Consider the following 21412-nt stretch of genomic DNA (forward strand, 5'->3'; position numbering starts at 1 on the left):
CAAAGTGTGGCCCGCGGGGAACCCCGGGGGTCCCCAGAACCCCCAGAACGGGGCACGCAGTCTGCTCTGTTTGCACAATGATCATCCTCGTCCCTGGGTCGACTTCAGCACAACGGCGGATAACGGTGCGTGGGGACCAGGCCGCAGCTCCAAGGGCACTGGGTCACCCCTTCGGCCGCCTCTGTCACCACGCGCTCAGATTTACGGAGAAGGCCGCTGCCCTGGGAACTTGCGAGAGATGAACTGTAACAAACCTCAGCTCTTGGCAGCATCCCGTGTGCTCCAGGAGGAGGCGCTCCGGGGCCGCGGGGCGCGCGGAGCGGCGTCTGCCGGGAAGGGCGGCTCGGACGCGCCCAACGTCTGGCAGCCGCTCTCTCAGAACCCAACAAGCAAGCCCGCCACCGAAAAAGCCAAGCGATAGGTTCTGTTGCCAATGCTGACGTTCAAGCTGAGGGAGAAATGAGCATCTTGGAGAACACGTAGCCAGCACTGCGAGTCTGATGGCTTCCAAGTGTCTGAAGGGTTTTCCTCACGACAGCGTGGCGATGAGAGAATCCGACGCGTCAGCGTGCGGGACCTCTGCCCCAGCCCCCGGCCGGTGGTTTCCAGCCCGAACCGTGCTGGGGAGAGAGAGCCACACACAGGGCAACACGGACCGCCGGGGCCGAGGAGGCAGAACCCCACGTGGCCGCCGCCCCAGCTCCGCTCTCGCCCGCGACCCCTCCTGCCCCGGGGCTTAGCTGTGGCAGCGCGAGGACCGCGTGCTATTCTGTGGGGGGGGGCCTCCTTCGCGTGCGTGCCCCCACCCCCAACGGCAGGTGCGGCGGCCAGGGTGCAGCAGCTGATCCAGATTCCGGCCCCTTCCTCCTGCCCGGCACCTCGGATCTTGCGACAGTGCAAAGCAATACCACCCTTCTCACTGGATTTGGTTTTTGGGGGAAAAAAGTTATTTTTCATAAAATGTTATTTATATGAATGTAAATGGGTGCGGCCACTGTGGAAAATAGCATAGAAGTCCCTCAAAAGTTATGAACAGAAATACCATATGAGCCAGGGATTCCACTGCAGGGTATTTACCCAAAGATACAAAAACACTAATTTGAAAAGATGTAAGCACCCGTATGTTTATTGCAGCATTATTTACAGTAGCCAAGATGTGGAAGCAACCCAGGTGTCCCTCGATAAAGACGTGGTCTGTACGCAATGGAGTATTACTCAGCCATCAACAAGAATGAGATCTTGCCATTTGCGATGACGTGGACGGAACTAGAGAGTACTATGCTAAGCGAAATAAGTCAGTCACAAAAGACAAATAGCACATGATTTCATACATATGTGGAACCTAAACAACAAAGCAAACAAACAAAGACACAAACAGACTCTTAAATACAGAGAACACACTGGTGGTTTCCTGAGGGGAGGCAGGTGGGGGGTGGAGAGGACAGCGTGGGGAATGCAGTCAGCAAGATGGAATAAGGTCATCATGCTGAGCGCAGCGTGACGGACACATGGGACTGCCGAGTCACCACCTTGTGCACCTGAAACCAACACAACACCGCACTCCACTCCACCTCAACAAAAACCGAAAAACATTCTTTCTATTAACGCGTAATCAGTTGATCATTATTCAGCAAAACTGCATCAACAGAATTTTTTTAGATGATATCTAGTTTTCATATCTAGTGTAGTAAATATCAGATAATAATAATAACAGGAATGTACTGGTCAAGATTTACCAACGAGCTCCTCGGGGTTAAAAGTCTTGATGGGTGCCGTTTGCCAATTTCCACGAAAATATGCCCGTAGCAGCCAATTTCCAGCTGGGAGGAAACGCGGTCACATCCTGTCCCCCAGGGACGTCCGCCAGGCAGATGGCACAGATTCGGCTGCATCAAGATAAGGGCGCAGATAACAGCAAGATGTGACTTGAATCAGGAGGCGAGAAGTGTGACTGTTCATTACCTTGCTTTTTTTGATAATTTATATGTTTTACATAATTCAATTAGTTTAATTTGATTTTAATAACGGCCGTGTGTCTCAACCAGCTCTCAGAATTCCTGGAGACCTCCCAGCCGGCTCGCAAGCCCGTGCACAGCTCAGTCACCGCTGCACAAAGCACTTCGGGGTCCCCAGAAATTGCTCAGGTTGGCAACGGGTCCGGAGACCACCTTGTGCTCTGCTAATACTGAGTTTTTAAAATTGCAGCAAAACAACACTATCCATGCTGAGAAATACCAACAAAGGATGCACCCTGAACACCGTCCTTCGCGAGAGTAACCCCTGCGGCTCTCTGTGCTTGAGGACCCCTGAGGAAGTGGGGGGGTCTCACGGTCAGAACGCGGGTCGAAACCACAGCCCTGAAGCTTCTCTCTGAGCCTTGGTCTCCTCGCCCGTCAAGCGGCAGGCTGAGCGCCCCCTCCCCCACCAGCAGACCGGAGCCCCCTGCCCCTACCTGAACCCCATCTTCTCCACTCCAGAGTGCCACTCGGGGCCCAACACCAGCTCCAGCTGGGGATGTAGGGGGTTCTCCACCCCACAGCGCGGGGGGTAAAAATGGAATCCTACAGCGCAGAGTCCCCGTGAGGGACAGCAGGAAGGGCCCCCTGATCCATGGACCCAGGGCGGCTGCGGAGCCCTGGGTCCCAGTGTGGACTGAACTGGGACGGAAGCCCCCGGCGTCCTCCAAGGATGAGCCTGAAGGAGCTCACTTCTCAGCTGACAGGGACCTCCACAGCTGGGGGCACCCTGCTCCATCACTGCCCTCACACCCCCCAGGGAGGCAGGCCATGGCTTCCCACATCCCACTGCTGGGGGGGGCACAAATCAGAAGTCTCCCCGTGAACGTCCACCAGCTGTGTCCCCGGGCCCGCCAACTGCACACCCAGGACCGGCCACGACCTGGGGTGGCCAGCTGGGCGGGCGCGTGGAAGCGGGCAGCCGAGCAGACTGCAAGGGAGACCGAGGAGGTCCCACGGGTCCAGGGGGGAGGAGGGCCGCTGAGGACCACAGGCCTGGGAGGCCTGGGCATGGGGGTGCCGTGACCCCTAAAAGAACAGTTCTGGGTGGGGGTGGAGAGGAGAGGAAGCTGGGTAGGAAGCTTATCCTGAGAAGTGTTATGCTCCAGGGTGGGTGCACGGCTGGGAGGGGGGAGAGGAGTGGTCTTCGGAGCCACCACTGAGGAATGGGGAGCAGACACTGGGGGGGCCTGGGATAGTAAGGACGCCAGCACCGCAAGGGGTGTCGGGCCCAGGGTGGGGGTGTCCTCTAACTGGACGTGGGGGTGCAGGGGAGCTGGGGGCCATGACACGTGGAGGCCTGGGTAAGACCAAGTTGGGAATAACGGGGGTTGGGGGGCTTCCAGCCCGGGAGAGGGGGCGGCCGGGACAGGCCATGGGCACAGGACCAGCTGTGATAAAAAAAAAAAAAAGGCAGTCAGACATTACTCACCCCATTTTGCACCAGGGGCGGGGGGGAAACAGGCTCCAGGCAGGGAAATGCCCCACCAGAGGCTGGGGGCCACCTCGGCTGTCCTTGTCCTGCCCCATGCTCTGTGCTCCCCTCTGGTGCCCATGTTATCAAGGCGCTGGGGGCTTGCCCAGGTTTCCGGCACTGCCCACAGGGTTCTAGACCAACCTGGGGACAGGGCCGGAAGCTTGCACCCAGGCCCACCCTCGCCCATGGTCTGCAGACCTATCCTCCACCTCCAGCCCCCTCCCAGAATCCAACGCCTCGGGGAATAAGGACAAAACGCTACCACCTTATTAAAGCTGGTGTGTCTGGAGCCCACTGGCCTGGCCTCCCCTGAATGCCTCCTCCAGCTGCCCAAGCCCATGAATGAGCTCCCCTCCCCTGCCCTGGTGGTCCCGGGCAGGCGCCCAGGGCCAAGCAAGGCTGGAGGATTGTGCACGTGTCCACCCGCTACCCACACACCTGTGGCGGGCCCGGGGACACAGCTGTGCTATCCAGCAGGCACAAGAGGGCAGCTGGGGCGCCGTCTCCAGCAGAGACTCCTAAAGTCCTGCCTGCCGGGCTCCCCCTCACCCGATGGCACCCCAGGGGCCGGGGAAGGTTGCAAGGACCCTGCCAGCCTCTAGCCCAGGAGTGGCTGTTTGGGGGCACCCCTTCCTGCTTCGGCACTGAAATGAGAGCTCATTCGTTCCCTTCTCTGCCAGTTCAGGAGAACTTCCGAAGCCCCTCGTGGAACCAGGGACACGGCAGTGACCCATCAGAAGAGCCACACTTACGTGGCTCACATTTTCGGGAAGCAGGCAGCAGACCACTACCCAGATCATAAAGGACTGAGGAGGGGGGTCACGCCTGCGAAGGCATGTGGAGCAGGGGAGCAGACTGGAGGGACGGTCCTGGACGAGGCGGTACCTGGAGGTATGCTCACGGGCGGGGGCAGCGTTCACCTAACAAGTCACCTGTGTTCCTGCATCCCCGCTTTTCAGGTGCCCATAATATCCATGGGGCCTCCAGTGCCAAGGTCAGACCTAGAACTCTGTCCTCCAGGCACTGGGGAGACTCTGGAGGTTCGGTGCTGCAGGGGGTGGTGAGGCAGGGACCAGGCTCTGACCTGTAAGGGCGTTCAGCCCCACCACATGCCCAGAGCCACCAAATCCAGCGGGTCCCCCCTCGGCCCTGGCCTTTGGTGACACGTGTGGTAGATCACACCTGTTTGTCAGTTTATAGCCAATAATCGGGCCACCACAAGGAGTTTCCCGGGGTGGGGGTGTACCCAGAGCCTTTTGCTGGAGACCTCAGCCCCTGCCCACTGGCCTCTCCACTCCCAGGAGAACCCCGCGCACACTCAGGCCACCCCCGGGGCTGCACTCGGGCATCTCCACTGGGCAGGAGCATCTGTCCCGCGTGCGCACGAGGCCCCACAGGCCTTGTCACTTCCAGACTCTCACATCTGAGACCAAGGCCATGGGCTTTCCATAGCCTCAGTTCTTCAACTCTGAAGCTAAGATACCCCGTCTGCCTCTTTCTGGCTCACCGGAGTGCACCCTGAGCTGGGCCAGGGGAGCAGGGAGGAGCTGTTGCCCTTGGCCGCTGCTGACGCCTGTAGGTTGGAGATCTGCACACCCCACGTTCAGAAACCAACCGAAGGAGCACTGAAGCTGAGCGCAGTGCTCCCAGAGCCCTGACCTGGAAGAGACACGGGCAGGATGGGCCGCGGCCCTGGGTCCCCCGGAGCACCTGTCCTGCCCTGCTGTCACCCGTCCACGCAGTCCCTCCCCTACCACAGCGGGGAGCCCCTGCTGCGGGCCAGCACCTGCTGGGAACAGAGCAGGGAGCAGGTCTGGAGCGCCCCCAGACTGAACCCCCCCCAGCACCGGCACCGACACCGAGTCCACAGACAAACCCCTGCTCTGCCCATGGAGGCTTTTACCCCCTGCGGCCCCCACTTCCCAGGACCCCAAGCCACTCAGCCCCCCAGGGCCCAGGCCGGCCAGCACCGTGCACACACGCCCTGCGGTTCCCAGAGCCCGGGGAGGTGAGCGCCTCTACAGCCTCCCTGGGCAGAAGAGGAAACCGAGGCCCAGGAAAGGTGGGGACCTGCCGGGGGTCGCACCGCTGTGCAGATGCGGCAGCCCCGTCCCCCGCTCCCCACGATGAAGAGGCGGCTACGAGGACAGCGGCACCCCGAGAGAGTGTCTCCAAGAAGCCTCCAGCACTCAGTCCCTCGACAGTGACCGCCTGCCCACAGCCCCACCCAGGACATGGCCCCAGGACAGGGCCTGACCTCCCCGCAACCCGGGATGGAGGCCACGCCCCTGGCTGGAGTGACCGGTGCCGCTCCCAACACCCTGCCCAGCCTGTGGCGCCGCTGAGGCTTCCCTGTCGGGCTCTCCGTGGTCCATGGGTCCTCACTCTTCTGGGCACCCCACCTTGCAGGGGCCTGGCCTCCCCCCGCCACTTTCTTTCTCCCTCCAGCCCCACAGGAGGCTGGGCGGATGACCCATCACCTCTTGTCTGGATAGAGTCCTCCCTCTCCTTCTGCCGGTGCAAAGCCTCCTTGTCCAGGAAGCCCTCCTGAATTGTTTCTTCCTTGGGCCCTCAGTGTCTTATACCAACAGCTCTGCCCAGGATGATGGCCGCACCTACGTGGAGACCCCACCCCCACCCAGCAACAGGCAAAACCATTAGGGCGCAGATGTGGGACCAGACAGAGCTGGGATTCACCTGGTGCCTGCTTTAACCAAAGGACAGCCTCTCTGAGCTCTGCCACATTCCTTCCTCAGCCCCCAAGTTCAGATTCCTGTCCTGGCTCCCGTGAACCCTGACCTTGGCCCCGAGCCCCAGAGCACCAGGTTGGCTCTGCTCCTGCCAGACACACAGTTCTGCCAGGAAAATCCTATCCCTGACCAGCACAAGGACGCACTGGTCCCCAGCCACCCACCCGCGCCCCAGAATCACCGACATCACCTCCCAGACAAGCCCAAGCCCCAAGCCCAGGCTCCGCACTCTGGCCCCTTGTCCTGACCCCACCTAACAAGCCCCCCGACTGGGCACTGTATGGGACCACCCCTTGGCTCAGGAGGCCTCTGCGTGCGGGGCTGGCGGGAGTCCCAGCGTTGTGCAGCCCTGGCTCTTTCTGGATGTACTGCCCTCCCCTCCCCTCTGCAGGCTGCCCCCACCCCTGCCCACCCCATGGCCACTGCCCACCCAGGCCAGCCAGTGGAGTGAGGTGCATTCCTGGGCCGCCAAGCCCTCCGGGAAGCCACGGGGTGGAGGAACCTGTTCTCCAGGTTTGTCCAGAAGATGCGCCCCTCAAAAGGCAGCAGTGCCCTCCTCGGCTCTGCCCCCCCAGGGCGCCTGCCCAGTCAGGGACCCAGGCCCAGCACCCAGGCGTGTGGCGTCTGGACACACACACAGCTTCTCCAGCATCCTGTGTCCCCCAACCTCCGCCCCCTGGGTTGACATCTCTGCCTGGGAACCCCCACTCCCAGTCCCAGGACAGGGGTGCACCCCACCGGGCACCTGACGGGGGGACCCTGAGCCCTGGGGACTGGGGGAGGGAGTCACATGCTGAGACCACCTTAGTGAGAACAGGGGCAGCAAGCTGACCCACATGGTTTCTCCTTCTTCTCTCCCCCCGGCACTGTTTTCCTGAGCACCGATGTGTGCCAGGCCACCCGAGCAGGAAGGCTATGCCAGGCGAAGCCGGCCTCCCTGGTGAAGCAGAGGGACACACACAAGCCGGCCAGCTGACCACTGGCTGGCCCACTAGGCCGCTGGGTGGTGCTGGGTGGAGGTGGGAAACGAGGGGGGGACCCGGGGGTGGGGTATGCAGCAGGGCTCAGTGAGGGGCCAGAGCAGGCCTCCCAGAGGAGGGACACGGGACGCTGCGTGCTGAGAGTCACACTCCTGCTCCAAGGGTGGCCTGTGACCCAGGCTCCTAATAGACACCAGCTGATTCTATCAGCGTTCCCATTTCACAGAGCAGAGAAGAGGTCTGGGGGCTAAGGCAGAACGGATGTGAGAGCTCTCTGCAAGGGACCGAGGGCCTGTTGCGGTCACAGCTGGTAAGGTCCGAGACCAGCCCGGCAGTGTTCCTGGTCAGCATGGCCAATGGCTCAGCTTCCACTGGACACGGGAAGCAGCACTCTCGGTTTCAAAACGGAGCAACCCCTTACTGCAGGCCCAGCCGAGGACGGCGGCCCCACACCAGGGCTGGACTCCAGCCGGCCACCTCAAGCCCGGCGCAGGTCCACACGGCTCTCTACCTTCCTGCCAGAGGAGGTCAGAGTCACTGTGCTACCTCTTTGAATTCTGATCCAGAGTCACTCTTTGGGGTGAAACGCACTCCCTAATCCCCTAGAATTCTACCGCCGACCTGGTGGAGCAGATGGGCCGATGGCGCCACCTGCTGGCCGTTGTGCAATCTGACTCCAACCCCAAGTCCTCTTAGTGAGGACCTGGGGCAGCATCCGGGGTTGGACAGAGTCTGAAACCGGGTGGACCCAGGTCCCACCTGCCCAGAACAACACACACTTGGTCACATCGTTTCGGGCCTTGCCCTGCCCGGGCGTGAGGCTGAGCAGGAGAGCTGCCTGGAAGGGGCAGTCCTGAGCAGGACCCACTGGTGGGTGGGACCAGCCAGTGAGGGAAGGAAACCTCCACCAAAGCCAGCTGGGTGCTGGTGGACACAGAGTGTGTCTGTGCAAACCCTTGGGCCAGGGCGTCTTTGGGACCAGGAAGGAGCTGAGCGTTTCAGACTGGTAGACGCAGTTGGTCAGAAATCTGTGAAGGCCTCAGGGTCTTCCCCCTGCCCCCGCTCTCCCGCTGAAGGGTCTACCCTGGGCTGCCCACTGAAGCTTCAGGCAGCCTCTGTCTCCAGGAAACAGGGGCAGGGGCGGGGGTTGTCTCCAAAAGGGCAAGGGGGCTCCAGTAGCAGGAGGGACTACGGGATCCAGCCAGGCTGTGCAGCCCCTCTAAGAGGGGCCCGCCCACAGCCCGGGGACCGGCCGATCAGCTCCGGGCCAGTGTCCACGGCCACGCCGCAGCCTGGCTGCTTGTCAGTGGGCTGCGTTCCCGCGGAGGAGAGTAGCGGTGAGGCCCGGCGCCGCAGCCTGCCCGCCCTATACGCCCTCCTGGGCGAGGTCCGCGCAGGCTCAGGGGCTCCGCGGCCCTGTAGAACCGGAAGGACAAGGGGCTTCTCCTCCCCAGCCAGCCAGGCCCGGTGCCACTCAGGTCGGTCTGGGTCACCCCCGCCCTCCCTCGGCCAGGCAGCAGGCGGGGCACGGATGCGCAGCGGGCCCCCCCCTCCTCCCACCTCCCTGTCCCCTGCCCCCCCGCCCCCCACGCAGCTCAAGTCCAGCTGTGGCCTGCGGCTGGGCACTGGGCTCTCCCAGCGCTCGCCCTCGGCTGTGTGGCCTCCCTCGGCCCCTCCTCGGTGAGCAGGGCGCTACGGGCGGTCAAGGGCGGGACTCGCGGAGCCCCGCGCCGGGCGGGCCCCTGGATGAGGAGCGGCGCCTGTCTTATCGTCGTCGCCGTGGATCCCCGATCCGGGCTCACAACGAACCCGCCACATCAGCTTTCGGAGCCGGAAGCCCCATCACGTCCCGCCCGCCCCAGAGTCGGGCCCGGCCCCGCCCCCGGGCCCTCGCGGCCCCGCCCCCGGGCCCTCGCGGCCCCGCCCCCGGGCCCTCGCGGCCCCGCCCCGGCCCCGCCCCGCCCGCGTTCGCGCCGCCCCCTCAACGCCTGCACAGCTCCGCCCCGCGGGGGCACCCGTCAGCCCCGCCCCCGCGCTGGGACGCACAAGGTGTGGGCCGCACGCTGGCGTCATCAGGCGCCGCCCGCGTGGGCGTGGCCAGGTGGTTCCCGGCCCCGGCGAGCCGCAGACATGGCGCCCGCGGCCGCCGGTCCCGCGGAGGTGGTCCGCGCGGCGCAGAAGGACGACTACTACCGCGGCGGGCTGCGCAGCGCGGCGGGCGGCGCCCTGCACAGCTTGGCGGGTGAGCCCGGGCCTGCAGCGGGCGAGAGGGACCCCGGCGTGCGTCCGGGCGGCGGGCGGGGACCGCGGGGCTGGGGGCGCGGAGCGGCGCGGAACGGCTTGCGGTGACCTTACAGCTCGGCTTCTTGTGTGCCAAGTAGCGTTCTCGGCGCTTCACAAACGCTGCCTGTTTCGTTCTCGAAACGTTCCCAGCTGGGACTCCGTTGGACTCGTTTTACGGAGGGAACTCGGGGTTCCGTAGACGCCCTTGACTTGCCTGAGGACACAGCCAGCTAGCGGGGGGTGGGCTCGATGCCGGACGGCAGTCTCGGCTCCAGTCCTTGGTCACCGTCCCGCCCTCCCTGCCCTGTGGCCCTTCCGGGGTCTGGTTACCCTGGCGGGCCCTGCAGGGGCGCACGGCTGCAGGTGGGGAGGTTCTCCGGAGACTGTCAGAGGAGGCGGGAGACCTGGAGCAGCGCGGAGGCCAGGACCGAGAGGAGAGTGTGCTTTAGGACGGTCTCAGCCTGGTGGAGGGGTGGCTGGACCCTGGCAGCAGGAGGAGCCAAGGAAGGATTGCACCCTTACCACCGCGCCCCCGCGCCCTCTGCTCTCAGGTGCAAAGAGGTGGCTGGAGTGCAGGAGAGAGGTCGAGCTGCTGTCCGATGTGGCCTACTTTGGCCTCACCACATTTGCAGGTAGCAGTCCTGGTGGGACCTTGAGACCAGGGGGCCCACGACACACCAAGCCTGGGGGTGGGGGTGCTGCCCCGTGTCCCTGGAGCTGGCCCAGACGCAGTCTCAGGCAGGGAGGAGGAGGAGAGGCCAGGCCCTGAGCCCCAGCTGGAGCCTCTGAAACTCCCAGGGTCACATCTGTGCCCTCCTCTCTTCCTTTTTGTGTTCCTGGGAGCCTTTGTCCTCAGCTTTGCCCAGAGTGCCATTGGACCTCTGGGGGTGAGTTCTGTGGTTCAGCGGGGGTCCCAGCACTAAGCCCTGTCACAGGGCAAGGTCAGCGGGGCTCCAGTGGAGCGTCGTTCTTCGGAGGAAAGGCAGGGACCTGAAAGCAAAATCTAGTACGAGGAGAAAGGAAAGGATGGCAGGCCCCTGCCTCAGTTTCTCGTGAGGGTCACCCCCACGCCCTCACCCGGCAGGCTACCAGACCCTCGGGGAGGAGTACGTTGGCGTCATCCAGGTGGACCCATCCCGGAGCAGAGTGCCCTCCGGGCTGCGCCGTGGCGTGCTGGTGGTGCTGCACACCGTCCTGCCCTACCTGCTGGACAAGGCCCTGCTGCACCTGGAGCTCGAGCTGCAGGCTGACGCCAATGGCGCCAGGCCCTCGCAGGGCAGCCTGGCACTGGGCGGGCGTGGCCGGTCGGGATCGAGGCACTGGGTGCGCCAGCACGTGGCCACCCTGACAGAGCAGCAGAAGAGGACGCTCCTGCGGGCGGTGTCGGTGCTCAGGCAGGGCCTCGGCTGCCTCCAGCGGCTCCACGTTGCCTGGTTCTACATCCATGGCGCCTTCTACCACTTGGCCAAGAGGCTCACAGGAGTCACTTACGTAAGTCGCTGGTGCTGTCCCAACTCGCTGGACTCTGGCTGCTGTGTGTTCAGCTTCTGGCAGCTAGCAGGGTCACAGGGCTGGAGCCAAGATCCTCTACTGAAAAACATGGGTTTTATTGCATCACATTTGCTAAAAGACCCTAGAAAGTCAACCCTGAGGGTAAGGCACGCCTGCCTCCCTGCAGCCAGCACTTGCACGCCCCCCTGCTGTTGACTCTGAGAAGCCGCCGAGGCTCCAGGCCCCCGGGCCCCACGCCAGCTCCTTCCCAGCTGCCCTGCCCGAGGGTCAGGTGTAGCGATGCCTCCTGTCACTGCCAGGACCTTCCCTGGACTGAGCCTGCCAAGCAGTCCCACTTTTCATCCTGTTTCTCACCTGGTGCCTTTGCTTCCAGATTCACCCAGAAAGTCTCAACTCCGGCCCCTGATCACCAGAGGGTCACCCGCTTTCTCGCCTCACTTGGCAGCACTGTCCTGAGCACCTGCCTCTCCCCCCTCCAGCCTCAGCCCTCAGCGTGCACGCTCATGAGAGCTGACGGCCCCGGCGTAAGCCAGGGTGTGTGCTGAGCTGCTGTGGCAAAGGGCCGGAAAAACAGCCTCAACCCAGACAGGGGGCTTTTGCTCTCTAGCGGCCTTCTCTGCGTGGGCACATGGGGCCTGGCTGGGGGGCTCCCAGCTTAGGGGAGGGAGACCAGAATGGAGGGCAGCGGACTTTCTCTTGACGTCAGGCACATCGCTAGCTGCAGTGTCATCTGGGTGGTCTTGAGTCAAGGGGGGAGCCAGGCGTCCTGCTAAAAGCCGGGAGCTTCTCTGTTCGTGTGGTAGAAAAGCTGGTTAACGGCATCTGCCTGGGGGGCTTTTCCTCCCCCCCCCCCCCCCCCCCCGCCGTGCTGTTTTTCTCCGGGTTCTTTGCCGGTACCTTTTCTGAGATGTGAGTCCCCCAGTGTACCTCCCCACCCCCCAAATCCTCGCCTGCAACCACAGGGACTGCAGACTGGGAGTCTGGGCAGTCTTCCTTGCCCTCACTCAGCACTCACTCAGTCCCCTTGGAAGTGAGGCCCCGAGCTGTCCAGCAGCAGCCCCCACTTGGTGCTCAGACCTTACAGGGTGCTCCTGCCCTCCTCACTCAGCAAAGAGGCCCCATGATCACACTCTGTCCCCCCACCTTGTGCCAGGAGGGCAGGTTTTGGCGTCATTCGATGGGGCACTCTACTGCCAGGGGGTGGCCTGGTGCCCAGGCTGCTCAGCGCGTTGTGCCAGCCGATCGTGTGACTGTCCCTTGGGGTCCTTGACAGCTTCGCGTCCGCTGCCCAGCTACAGAGGACCTGAGGGCTCGAGACAGCTACAGGCTGCTGGGGCTCGCGTCCCTACTACACCTGGCGCTGTCCGTGGGCCTGCAGCTGCACGGCTTCGGGCAGCGGCAGCGCGCCCGGCGGGAGTGGAAGCTGCACCGCGGCCTGTCTCAGCACAGGTGTGGGGACGGCGGGAGGGTGTGGGGCCCTAGCTCGGGGCAGGGGTGGGGGCTGGGCAGGCATTGCCAGGACTCTTGAGGTAAATTTTGGGTCTCCCTGCCCCACCTCCAGGAGCCACATGGAAGAGAAAGCCGTTTCCAGAAACCCCACGTGTACGCTGTGCCTGGAGGAACGCAGACACTCCACAGCCACGCCCTGCGGCCACCTCTTCTGCTGGGAGTGCATCACCCAGTGGTGCGACACCAAGGTGGGTGCGCCCAGGGTCAGCAGCTGTGATTCGAGAGCACAGGCTCCAGGAGCACGTGCACAGGCCAGCCCAGGCGGCTGCCCAGGCATCAGGAAGCCTGGCCCAGACACATCCTAGGAGGGGATGGGAAGGCAGGCCTCTTTCTAAAACTCCCAGGTGAGCCGTTTACAGGACATACCTGGAGTCAGGGTGCTACAGTTGTGCATCCAGAGGCCTTGCTGGGAGGTGGGGACAGCAGCCCGGCCCTGAGGTTCCATTCCTAGAGTCTCCCCCCGACCCTGCCGCTGCTTGGAAGCCTGGCTCGCCTGCACACACACGGCCCTCTCCAGCTAGACAGATGCCAGCCCTCAGGATGCAGAGTCACCTACTCCAGCCTTTTGAGACCTCGGGTGGAGGCCGGGTCCTCCACGCGGACTCCAGGGAGGGCCGGGGTTCCTGGGCCCCCACCAGCCCTGCCACCCAGGCTCAGCCCAAATCCAGCCTTCTCAGGGCGGAGGGTGGGGAGGGCCGCACAGGTGAGGTAGGTAAACGAGGGCGGGATGTGTGCCTCACAGTTTAAACGCCCCGTCCTCTTTCTTGAGGACATTCACCTCCAGCGGTTGGTCAAGGGGCATTCCTCAGAGCCTGTGTCCGGGGTCCACAGTGGCCGTGCCCTCAGAGCCTGGCTGCAGCTGACTTAGAATCAGCACCTGTGAAATGTCTGCACCATGTGGGTCCCACTGGATTGGCACACAGCCTCCACTTTGGGGCCCCTGCTCCCCATCCTGAGGGATTCCCTCAAGAACACAGGTGCCGCCTCCTGTAAGCGGCTGGCCCCAGGCAGGAACACCTAGTGGGAGACCAGCAGACCTTCCTGGGGACAAGAGAGAATCTGACCGGCCCCTAGGGGCGGGGCCACTGGGACTGAGCCGGACGGGGCCCCGTGTGCTCCTCTCAACACAACCCTCCTCTCAACACAAGCCAACATAGCGGCCACGAGCGCCCGTCGCCAGCCCCGTCACCACACGGACAGACAAGCTGCCTCCTTGGCCTGGTCACTGCTCCCGGCTCCACTCCCCCACTACCCCAGGGTTAAGGCCTTCCCTTCAGGTTTGTGACTTCTGAAAAAAGTGCTTTTTGGAAATGGTCTCCATTTGAAGTTAATAGACACGTGTGCACGTCCCACGGGTTACTGCAGATGCCGGTGTGGGAGGGCCTGTGGCGGGGGCTGTGCTGGCCACAGCCTACATGCCCCTCCTCCTCCCCTTTGCAGACGGAGTGCCCTCTCTGCAGGGAGAAGTTCCCTCCCCAGAAGCTCGTCTACCTGCGGCACTATCGCTAACCTGACCGAGGACAGAGGACCCCAGGACTCTTCCTTGGTATCAGGAGAGAAACTCGATCTGTTCTCAAGGTTAACTTTACTTGCACAGAAATCATTAAATTCTGAGATTTCATTTCCTGTCACATAAACTACACCAGCAGCTCGGGGAGAGGCTGGATCTGCCTGCACGATGGCAGGTCCGAGGCCTCAGGGCTGAGTGTGGGCCCACAGCACAGAGGGCAAGCAGCAGCTGGAGCCGAGCCTGCCGGGGGGCCGCACCACACCCCCACTGTGGTGCATCTGGGTCACTTCTTCAGGAGCCGGACTCTGTTGGACCAGGTTGCTTTCATCCCATCCCCAAACCATACAGGTGAAAGTTAAGCTTCGGAAATGGGACCAGCCATTCACGTGATGAGAAAATGAGTCTGTATCAGGCACACAGTCGGGGTTTGGCCTGAATAGGCAAGTGTGGGGAACAGCGGACAGCAGGGCTTACCCACTGGCCAATCCGCCCGCCCCAACGACCTGGAAACGTTGCCCTCATCAGAGGCAGGCTTCTGGTCGCTCGGCCATGTCTGTTCACGGGAGTACAAAGACTCCCAAGGAGCTGTATCTCCACCTGAGATGCGTGGCTCATACCTTTTAATACATGTTGCAGTTTGTTTCCCATTTTAGAAAACGGAAGTCTGCGTTTTGCTGGGGTCTGCTCAGAGCGCCACGGTGTAGAGCATGGTTCTCCACTTTCTGAACACCTAACCCATAGCTGCCTCTCAGAGCTCAGCTCCCGGGGCCTGGGCAGGCTGGCTGCTCACACCAGGTCACCGCTGTGTCCAGCCTACTTCCTGTCACCTTTTTGTTACTTTCAGGTCTTTAAAAGTATTTAACTTGTGCCGGAGACCGGACTTTGCCATAAGCTCTCTTAAGAAACGGACTCCACAGGAGTGTAGGTATGTTAAGAAGGCTGTCAGGGTGAACTGAAGATCACGTTTCATAAAGGGCAAGAACCTGTGGTCAGGATGTCCCGCCCCCTGTGCGAGGCTGCAGCCCAGGCTTCTGGCTGAGGCCTATGCAGACCATTCCAGGAGCTGAGCAGACAGAGTCGTCCAGGAATGCATCGCTCCACGCTCCTTGGTTACTACAGGCCGGCCAACTGAGACAGGTCACCGTGACCACAGGCCAGACTGAGGAGCCCCGAGAGAGAGGCCCCACGCTTCCTGAGGCCCTTTATGTATACCCTGACCAAGCGCAGACCATTTCCCATCACATTTTAGGCCTGAGCATTTACCAGGAAAACTGTATGAAAAATAAAAGTGTCCAGGGTTTCAACATCTCACGTGCCACAATATTGTATCAAAGATACTGATCCAGAATATCATTTAAGTACTGAGATTAAAATACAGGATCAGGTATGTAAGAGGTCTTCGTATGGCCTCTTAAAAGCAAGAGGAGCTCAACTTCAGATATCTGTAAAAATTGGCCCAAAAAAGCCAGACAATAAGCACATTCAGTGCCTAAAGCCCTAAGACAGACGGGAACCTGCAGAGAGCTACAAGTCTGCAGTGCCTGAGCCCAGGAGGACACCCTGGGCCTGCCCCTCAGCACCAGTGCCCCAGTGACCGGCCCAGCTCAGTGCTTGCTCACGGGCAGCAAGCTGTCGTGTTTCAGATAAAGACTCCACAAGAAAGGGGACACTGTCTTTAATAAAGTTGGAATTAAAAAGTCACTTAGTAAAATGTTTACGAGTATTTGTTTTTATCACATCAAAAAAGTTGACATGTGGGTCAGAGTTCTGTTTTCCCGTAGAAAGTGAGAAGCCGTGTGTGAAAACCCACAAACTGTCTGCCCTTGCCCACTGTTTCTGTAAAGGGGCCTCTGCATGAGAACAACTTCAAATTAATCAAAAACAACTCTTCAGGTATCAAATGTGTCAAAATAATTCCAAACAATTAAAATATAATATATATATTTATAATTCCAGGCCCTCAAAAGCAATCATGGTAATTAAGAACAAAGTTTTGAGTCATTATGATAAGACACCAACTTTAAACATCTCTGGTGAGATGGAAGTGGGAAACTGGCATTAGAACCCCAGAGTTACTTGGAAATCACCTTTCAAATGTTCTTCCAACACGCAGGAATCAGGTTAGCATCATCCTCCAGCTGGGTGATGTGGCCACGGGCGTCCAGGGTGGGGGCAGCTGGGGCACAACCCGGCTCCTTCCGTGTAGGTCTGTTCCACGGCCGCCCAGCAACAGAGACCGCCCGCCCCTCCCCACGCCCCCACCCGGCTGTCCGCCCAGGCAGCAGTTTACTAGAATTCTGTCCATTTGAACACTTGAATGTCACTGAAAAATAAATCAATGCAATTTGGTTTAAATGTCAGTTTCTTCAAGAACCTGATATTTCAGTTACAAATCATTGAAGCTCCTTTTTAAAAAGAAAATTCGACTCCCTCGAAATCAACTACTTTATGTGAAGGAAGAAGGCATTGTTACAATGGCTCAGAACCGTCCTCAGACTCTGTGGTGGGTCCGGCCGAGCACCTAGCTCGCAAACGTCTTGCCTGCGTCCTCCTTCCCCTTGTACGTCCTCTTGCCGTGCGTGAACGGGATGTACCGGTACTTTATCATGTGCTGGGGACAAACAGACTCGTTTTAGAGTGGCTTCACGATGAACTATGTTTTCTCCAAATCTGAATCCTGATCTTCTCTGCACACAGGGCAAGGAAACCAGGGTTCCAATAAGCTTCTAGTCCCCTCCCCACCAGTGACACAGCAGAACCCTCCAGAGCCCACTGAGCTGGCCGAGCTCGCTGGAAATCCCAAGGGTCTGGGAAAGGTTTCCTGACCCCTTGCATGCAGGAAGGGCTAGGGCTCGGCTGGGGACCCCTATGATATACCCAGAGGAGTGGGGATAAAGCTGCTCTGGGGGCTGTTTGAGGGTAATGTTGGCGTAACACACACTGGCCGGTGGGCCCTGGGCTCTGTGCCCCCAGGACATGCCAGTGAGGACAGCACGGCAGACCCGAGGGCTCTCCCACCAGGCCCCCGGGGAGCGGTTTGTGTGCCCGACAGCTGCACCGTTGGGACAGGCATGTGTTGGCGGAAAGGGACTGTGCCGTGTCCCTGTTGCACAGAGCTTCGGGACGCTCCAAGCACAGACAAACAAGACCCAGGCGGGGCTCTCAGCACCTCCCAGGGCAGCGGTGCCTACCCGCACTCACCTTTATTTGCCTCTTCATGGTGATACAGAAAAGCATGATGAAGTACATCACCAGGATGGGCCAGAACACCGGGACATTGAAAGCCTCAAAGAAGGTGCAGGCCATGGCCACGAGGATGCCCTTGGTCGCCGCATGCCTTAAAGTAGGAGAGGAGGTCAGTGCCACCAGCTGCCCCGCCACCTGGGGCCACAGCAGCATCCCTACTTGGGGCAGTAGGGGCGCGGTGTGTGTTTCCTACAGAGCGCACAGCATGTAACTACAAACACGGCATTCCCTCAGTCCCTTGAAAGGCCCCAGTTTCCTTCCAAAATAAGAGTGTGAAACATTCAGCAAAGAGGTGCGACTGCTCAGGCCAACTTGGGCGTCTCTCGTCTGCCACCTGGCAGGCCCCTCCCCTGGGCTGTGCATCGCTGAGGAGATCCTGGCGGCACCCAGGCGGCTCCCTCCAGCTCAGCGCCCAGCCCACCGGACTCATGGCTACTGAAAATGCTCCTCAGCACTCCCCTTTCCTACAGGACAAAGGCCAACTTCCTCGGGGGACGTGCAGGGCCGTCTTGCCTGCCTTCTGCTCCCTCCCCAGCAGTGCCTTCACTCCAGCCCTTCCCGCCCAGCCGGCAGACTTGCAGAGTGCCTGCCACATCCCACACACAGCCCCAAGAACACAAAGTAAAGGTGTGGCAGCTTTTCCCTTCAGGTTTTTGCTCCACCAAATAGAGGACAGACGAGGTCACAGCCTTCATGTGGTGGGGGTCCCCTTCATGCATGCTTCACGCATGACAGCAGGGGTCACCTGTCCACCTGTCACATGCATCCTCATGCAACATCACACAGATGTCACCACCTCCAGGAGGCCTGGGGGACAAGCCAAGTCCCATCCAAGCCCACCCCACAACACACACTTGCAGTGAAAGCAGACTGCCCCAAGGCTGGACCAGCCCTGCCTCTGTGCAGGCACCCTGAGCAGGAGGGCGGGGGACGTGGTCCACTCGTGCCAGCAACCAGAGGGGGTGTGGTGCGAGGGGCAGCACACAGGCCTGCCCATCTGTGCAGGGCAGCCAGAGCCTGGGCACGCATCCCTCCCGAGGCCCACGTCCGAACACACCCTGGACCCTCCGCCCCAGAAGCAGCTTCTCTTCGGCTAGTTCCAAAGGGCCACCAGGCACTGGGCTCTCCTGCAGGGGCCCGTGACCTGCCTCCACGCCCCGCCAAGGACAGCAACTCGCATTGTGGATGAATGTTCAAAACACACACACACACTAAAACTCTCGTTTCTTTCAGAAGTCTTTGCTGCCTAACGAAAACAAAAACCCTTTGTTCTCACTCTTATTAGCCACACTGAGGACAAATATCTTTCTCAACTACCCTTAGGAATTAACTCACCAAAATTTAAACTCTGGAAGCCTTCGAATAAAGGGCCGGAACTCCTCGTTCTGTTTGGTTGGTAATGAGGGGCCATCATCTGAAAGGCAGAATGTCAGTGAGATGGAGCGGGCGCCTCATCCACCTGCCCCCATCACATTTATAAGTTTCCCCTAAAGCTTCTGAACTAGCATCTTAACGCATGGAACACACATTTATGTTATTTAGTCAGACATAACATGAAGAACCTTCAAATGATTTAGAAATCAATTCATTGCTTTAGAAGATTCAGAATAGAATTTCTTTTTTAAAAGAACTACGCTTTTTAAATGATTGCATAAAATTAAACTGCAGACCAATTTGCAGACACACATCAACTGTAGCACACAAAGGCACACAGGAAAAATGAGAACATTTAGGGAAAAGGAGCGGAGAAACACACAAAGCTTTATCTGCTGAAAGTCCAACTCAGAACAGCTGCCCCCCACGCTGATCCCCACCCCCACTGAGCCCTCCTGGCGGAGCACCCCCCCCCGCTGAGCCCTCTTGGCTGAGAGCCCCCCCAATGCTGAGCACCCCCACAAAGAACCTCCCAGCTGAGTCCCCCACCATGCTAAGTCCTCCTGGCTGAGCACTCCCCCAATGCTGAGCCCCCCCTGGCTGAGCAACCCCCACAACGCTGTGCCCTCTTGGCTGAGCATCCCCAATGCTGAGCCCACACACACTGAGCCCCCCAGCTGAGTCCCCCACCATCCTAAGCCCTCCTGGCTGAGCAACCCCCCAACACTGAGCACTCCTGAGCACCCCTGGCTGAGACCCCCCCCATGCTGAGGAGCCCCCATGCTGAACTGGGTACAGTCAGGCGGCCCCACCCTGCCCAAGGCAGACGCCCTCCCCAGCTACACACATGAACCGAGGCCTATGGAGAAGCTCTATGGAGAAGCTCTCGTAATCATCTTCTAATTCCCCCAAACGGCAACAAATGGGAGTGTTGTTTCCTTTCACATTTTCATTAAATACTCCATAGAGAAAAACCACAGGCTGCTGGTCAGGATTGGAGCACCCTGGAGAAGACAGCTTGTACTCAGGAAGTACCGCCGTCACAAGGGGAATCACGGGCAGGCAGCTGTGCCCGGGTTTTTCAGACAGCGGCGACACGTGCTGGCAGGAGTGACCGAGTCTCCACATGTCTGTACCCCTCCCCCTCCCAGGCTGGACAGTCAGGTGGGCACTTGGCCCTCCTACCTGGCCCAGGTATGGCCAGGAACAGTTTGAGCCGAGAACTTTTCAACCTGTCATCCTGGGGAATCAGGGAGTGCCACCACCCTCAACGGGGCCCAACCGTGGATGGTCAGGATCCCAGTGGCCACTTTTGGGCACAGCAAGCTGCCGTGGAAACCTCTGGATCCCCAGGAAGAGGACCTACCCGAGGAGCACAGACAGGACTTGAGGACAGGCGGGCTCTTCGGCAGGAGTGCCACCCCTGCTCCCACGCGACCCTGTCCAAGTCTCGTGACCCCGGGCGCCTCCGCTTCCTCACCCGCAACAGAGTAGCAGGAATACCCAGCCCGCATGAGGCATGACAACTAAGGTTTGATGTCTCAATCTACACCCAAGTGTATCCTCACTGAGGTTCTAAATACATTTTAAACACCAAGACGACAGTCTCAAAAGTTCGGATTTCAAAGGTTTCTAGAGAAAATGAGGCATCTGTGAAGTGTACAAAATCACAAACCCCCCGAACAGACAGAACCAAGCAGACGATCTCTACTATACCTGAGTCTTCCATCAAGGAAGGGTCCACTTTGGGCGAGAGAAAGGCTATGAAAAGATTGAGGTGGTAGATCCCCAAGGCGTAGGTCACGATGTACCAGCCCTGCAAGAGAGGAGCACTTGGTCAGTGACGCAGCCCAGCACCCATGCCCTGAAGCAGCCCCCAATGGTCCAGTAACTCACGACCTTGTTTTAGCTCAACCTCAAAGCACGCACAACTTACTTCCAGTCCGGAGACTGCAACAAGTGACAAGAAGGCACAGTGAACATCCACAATGACAGTTTATCTCAAATCACTTTGTGAGTGTGACAGCGGACAAGCCACGGTGCAAACAGACTTCTGCAGGGGTCCCAGTGGATGCACAGAGCACCTGAAGCCACCAGCTCCCCACAGGGATGCAGGAGAAGGGGAGGCTTTCCCCCAAAGCCACACGCCTGAGCGGGGCCACACCATGGGGCAGGTGTGGATCGTACATTGAGGGACACCGGCATGTACACCTGGCCCAGACCCCGCCTCACCGATGGCTACCTGACCCAGAAGACAGGATCTGAGCTGTCACTCAGGATGTGCTAGTGTTCCTTCTGGTGGGCCCCCATACCACCACACACCGATCAGGGCTGTTAATAATCTTTGCCCAGAAGAAATCCGGAACCGGAAAATCAGGAAATCAAAAATGAGGTTAAAAAAACGTGGAGGGGCGCCTGGGTGGCCCAGTCAGGTTAAGCGTCTGCCTTCAGTTCAGGTCATGGTCTCAGGGTCCTGGGATCGAGTTCCATATGCAGCTCCCTGCTCAGTGGGCAGTCTGCTTCTCTCTCTCCCTCTTACCCTGCTTGTGTGTGCTCTCTCCCAAATAAATAAAGTCTTTAAAAAAACAAAGACAAAACAAAAAAAAAACATTGTGGAGCCAAACCCTCCTCAGGAGACGCAAAGATGGGAGCACCCGCACACCATCATGTACTCCTGATTAAATCCATTTTTTTTTTTTTAAAGATTTTATTTATTAGGGGCGCCTGGGTGGCTCAGTCGTTAGGCGTCTGCCTTC

The 21412-nt window shown here is 59.9% G+C and overlaps 2 protein-coding genes across 5 annotated transcripts in view; one reads left to right on the plus strand and one right to left on the minus strand.

Annotated features, from left to right (window-relative positions):
- The first annotated feature begins 9280 nt into the window (after window positions 1-9280).
- On the plus strand, window positions 9281-15737 carry PEX10 (peroxisomal biogenesis factor 10). Its single transcript, XM_035019967.1, has 6 exons — window positions 9281-9464; window positions 10057-10137; window positions 10590-10996; window positions 12291-12466; window positions 12579-12714; window positions 13967-15737. The coding sequence occupies exons 1-6, from the start codon at window positions 9353-9355 to the stop codon at window positions 14033-14035; spliced, it is 981 nt and encodes a 326-aa protein (XP_034875858.1). The 5' UTR covers window positions 9281-9352; the 3' UTR covers window positions 14036-15737.
- A 37-nt stretch (window positions 15738-15774) lies between these two features.
- The window catches only part of RER1 (retention in endoplasmic reticulum sorting receptor 1), an 11225-nt gene continuing 5587 nt past the window's right edge, over window positions 15775-21412 (minus strand). For all 4 annotated transcript variants that reach the window (XM_035019971.1, XM_035019968.1, XM_035019970.1 and 1 more), the window contains exons 4-7: window positions 20373-20472; window positions 18618-18696; window positions 17238-17373; window positions 15775-16647 (exon numbers count right to left, since the gene is read on the minus strand). In XM_035019971.1, the coding sequence (XP_034875862.1) occupies window positions 16558-16647; window positions 17238-17373; window positions 18618-18696; window positions 20373-20472 (405 nt within the window). In that variant the 3' untranslated portion in view covers window positions 15775-16557. The remainder of the gene's footprint in view (window positions 16648-17237; window positions 17374-18617; window positions 18697-20372; window positions 20473-21412) is intronic.

This window comes from Mirounga leonina, unplaced genomic scaffold (genome assembly GCF_011800145.1).
Source record: "Mirounga leonina isolate KUSES-001 unplaced genomic scaffold, KU_Mleo_1.0 Mir_173, whole genome shotgun sequence".
Classification (NCBI taxonomy): domain Eukaryota; kingdom Metazoa; phylum Chordata; class Mammalia; order Carnivora; family Phocidae; genus Mirounga; species Mirounga leonina.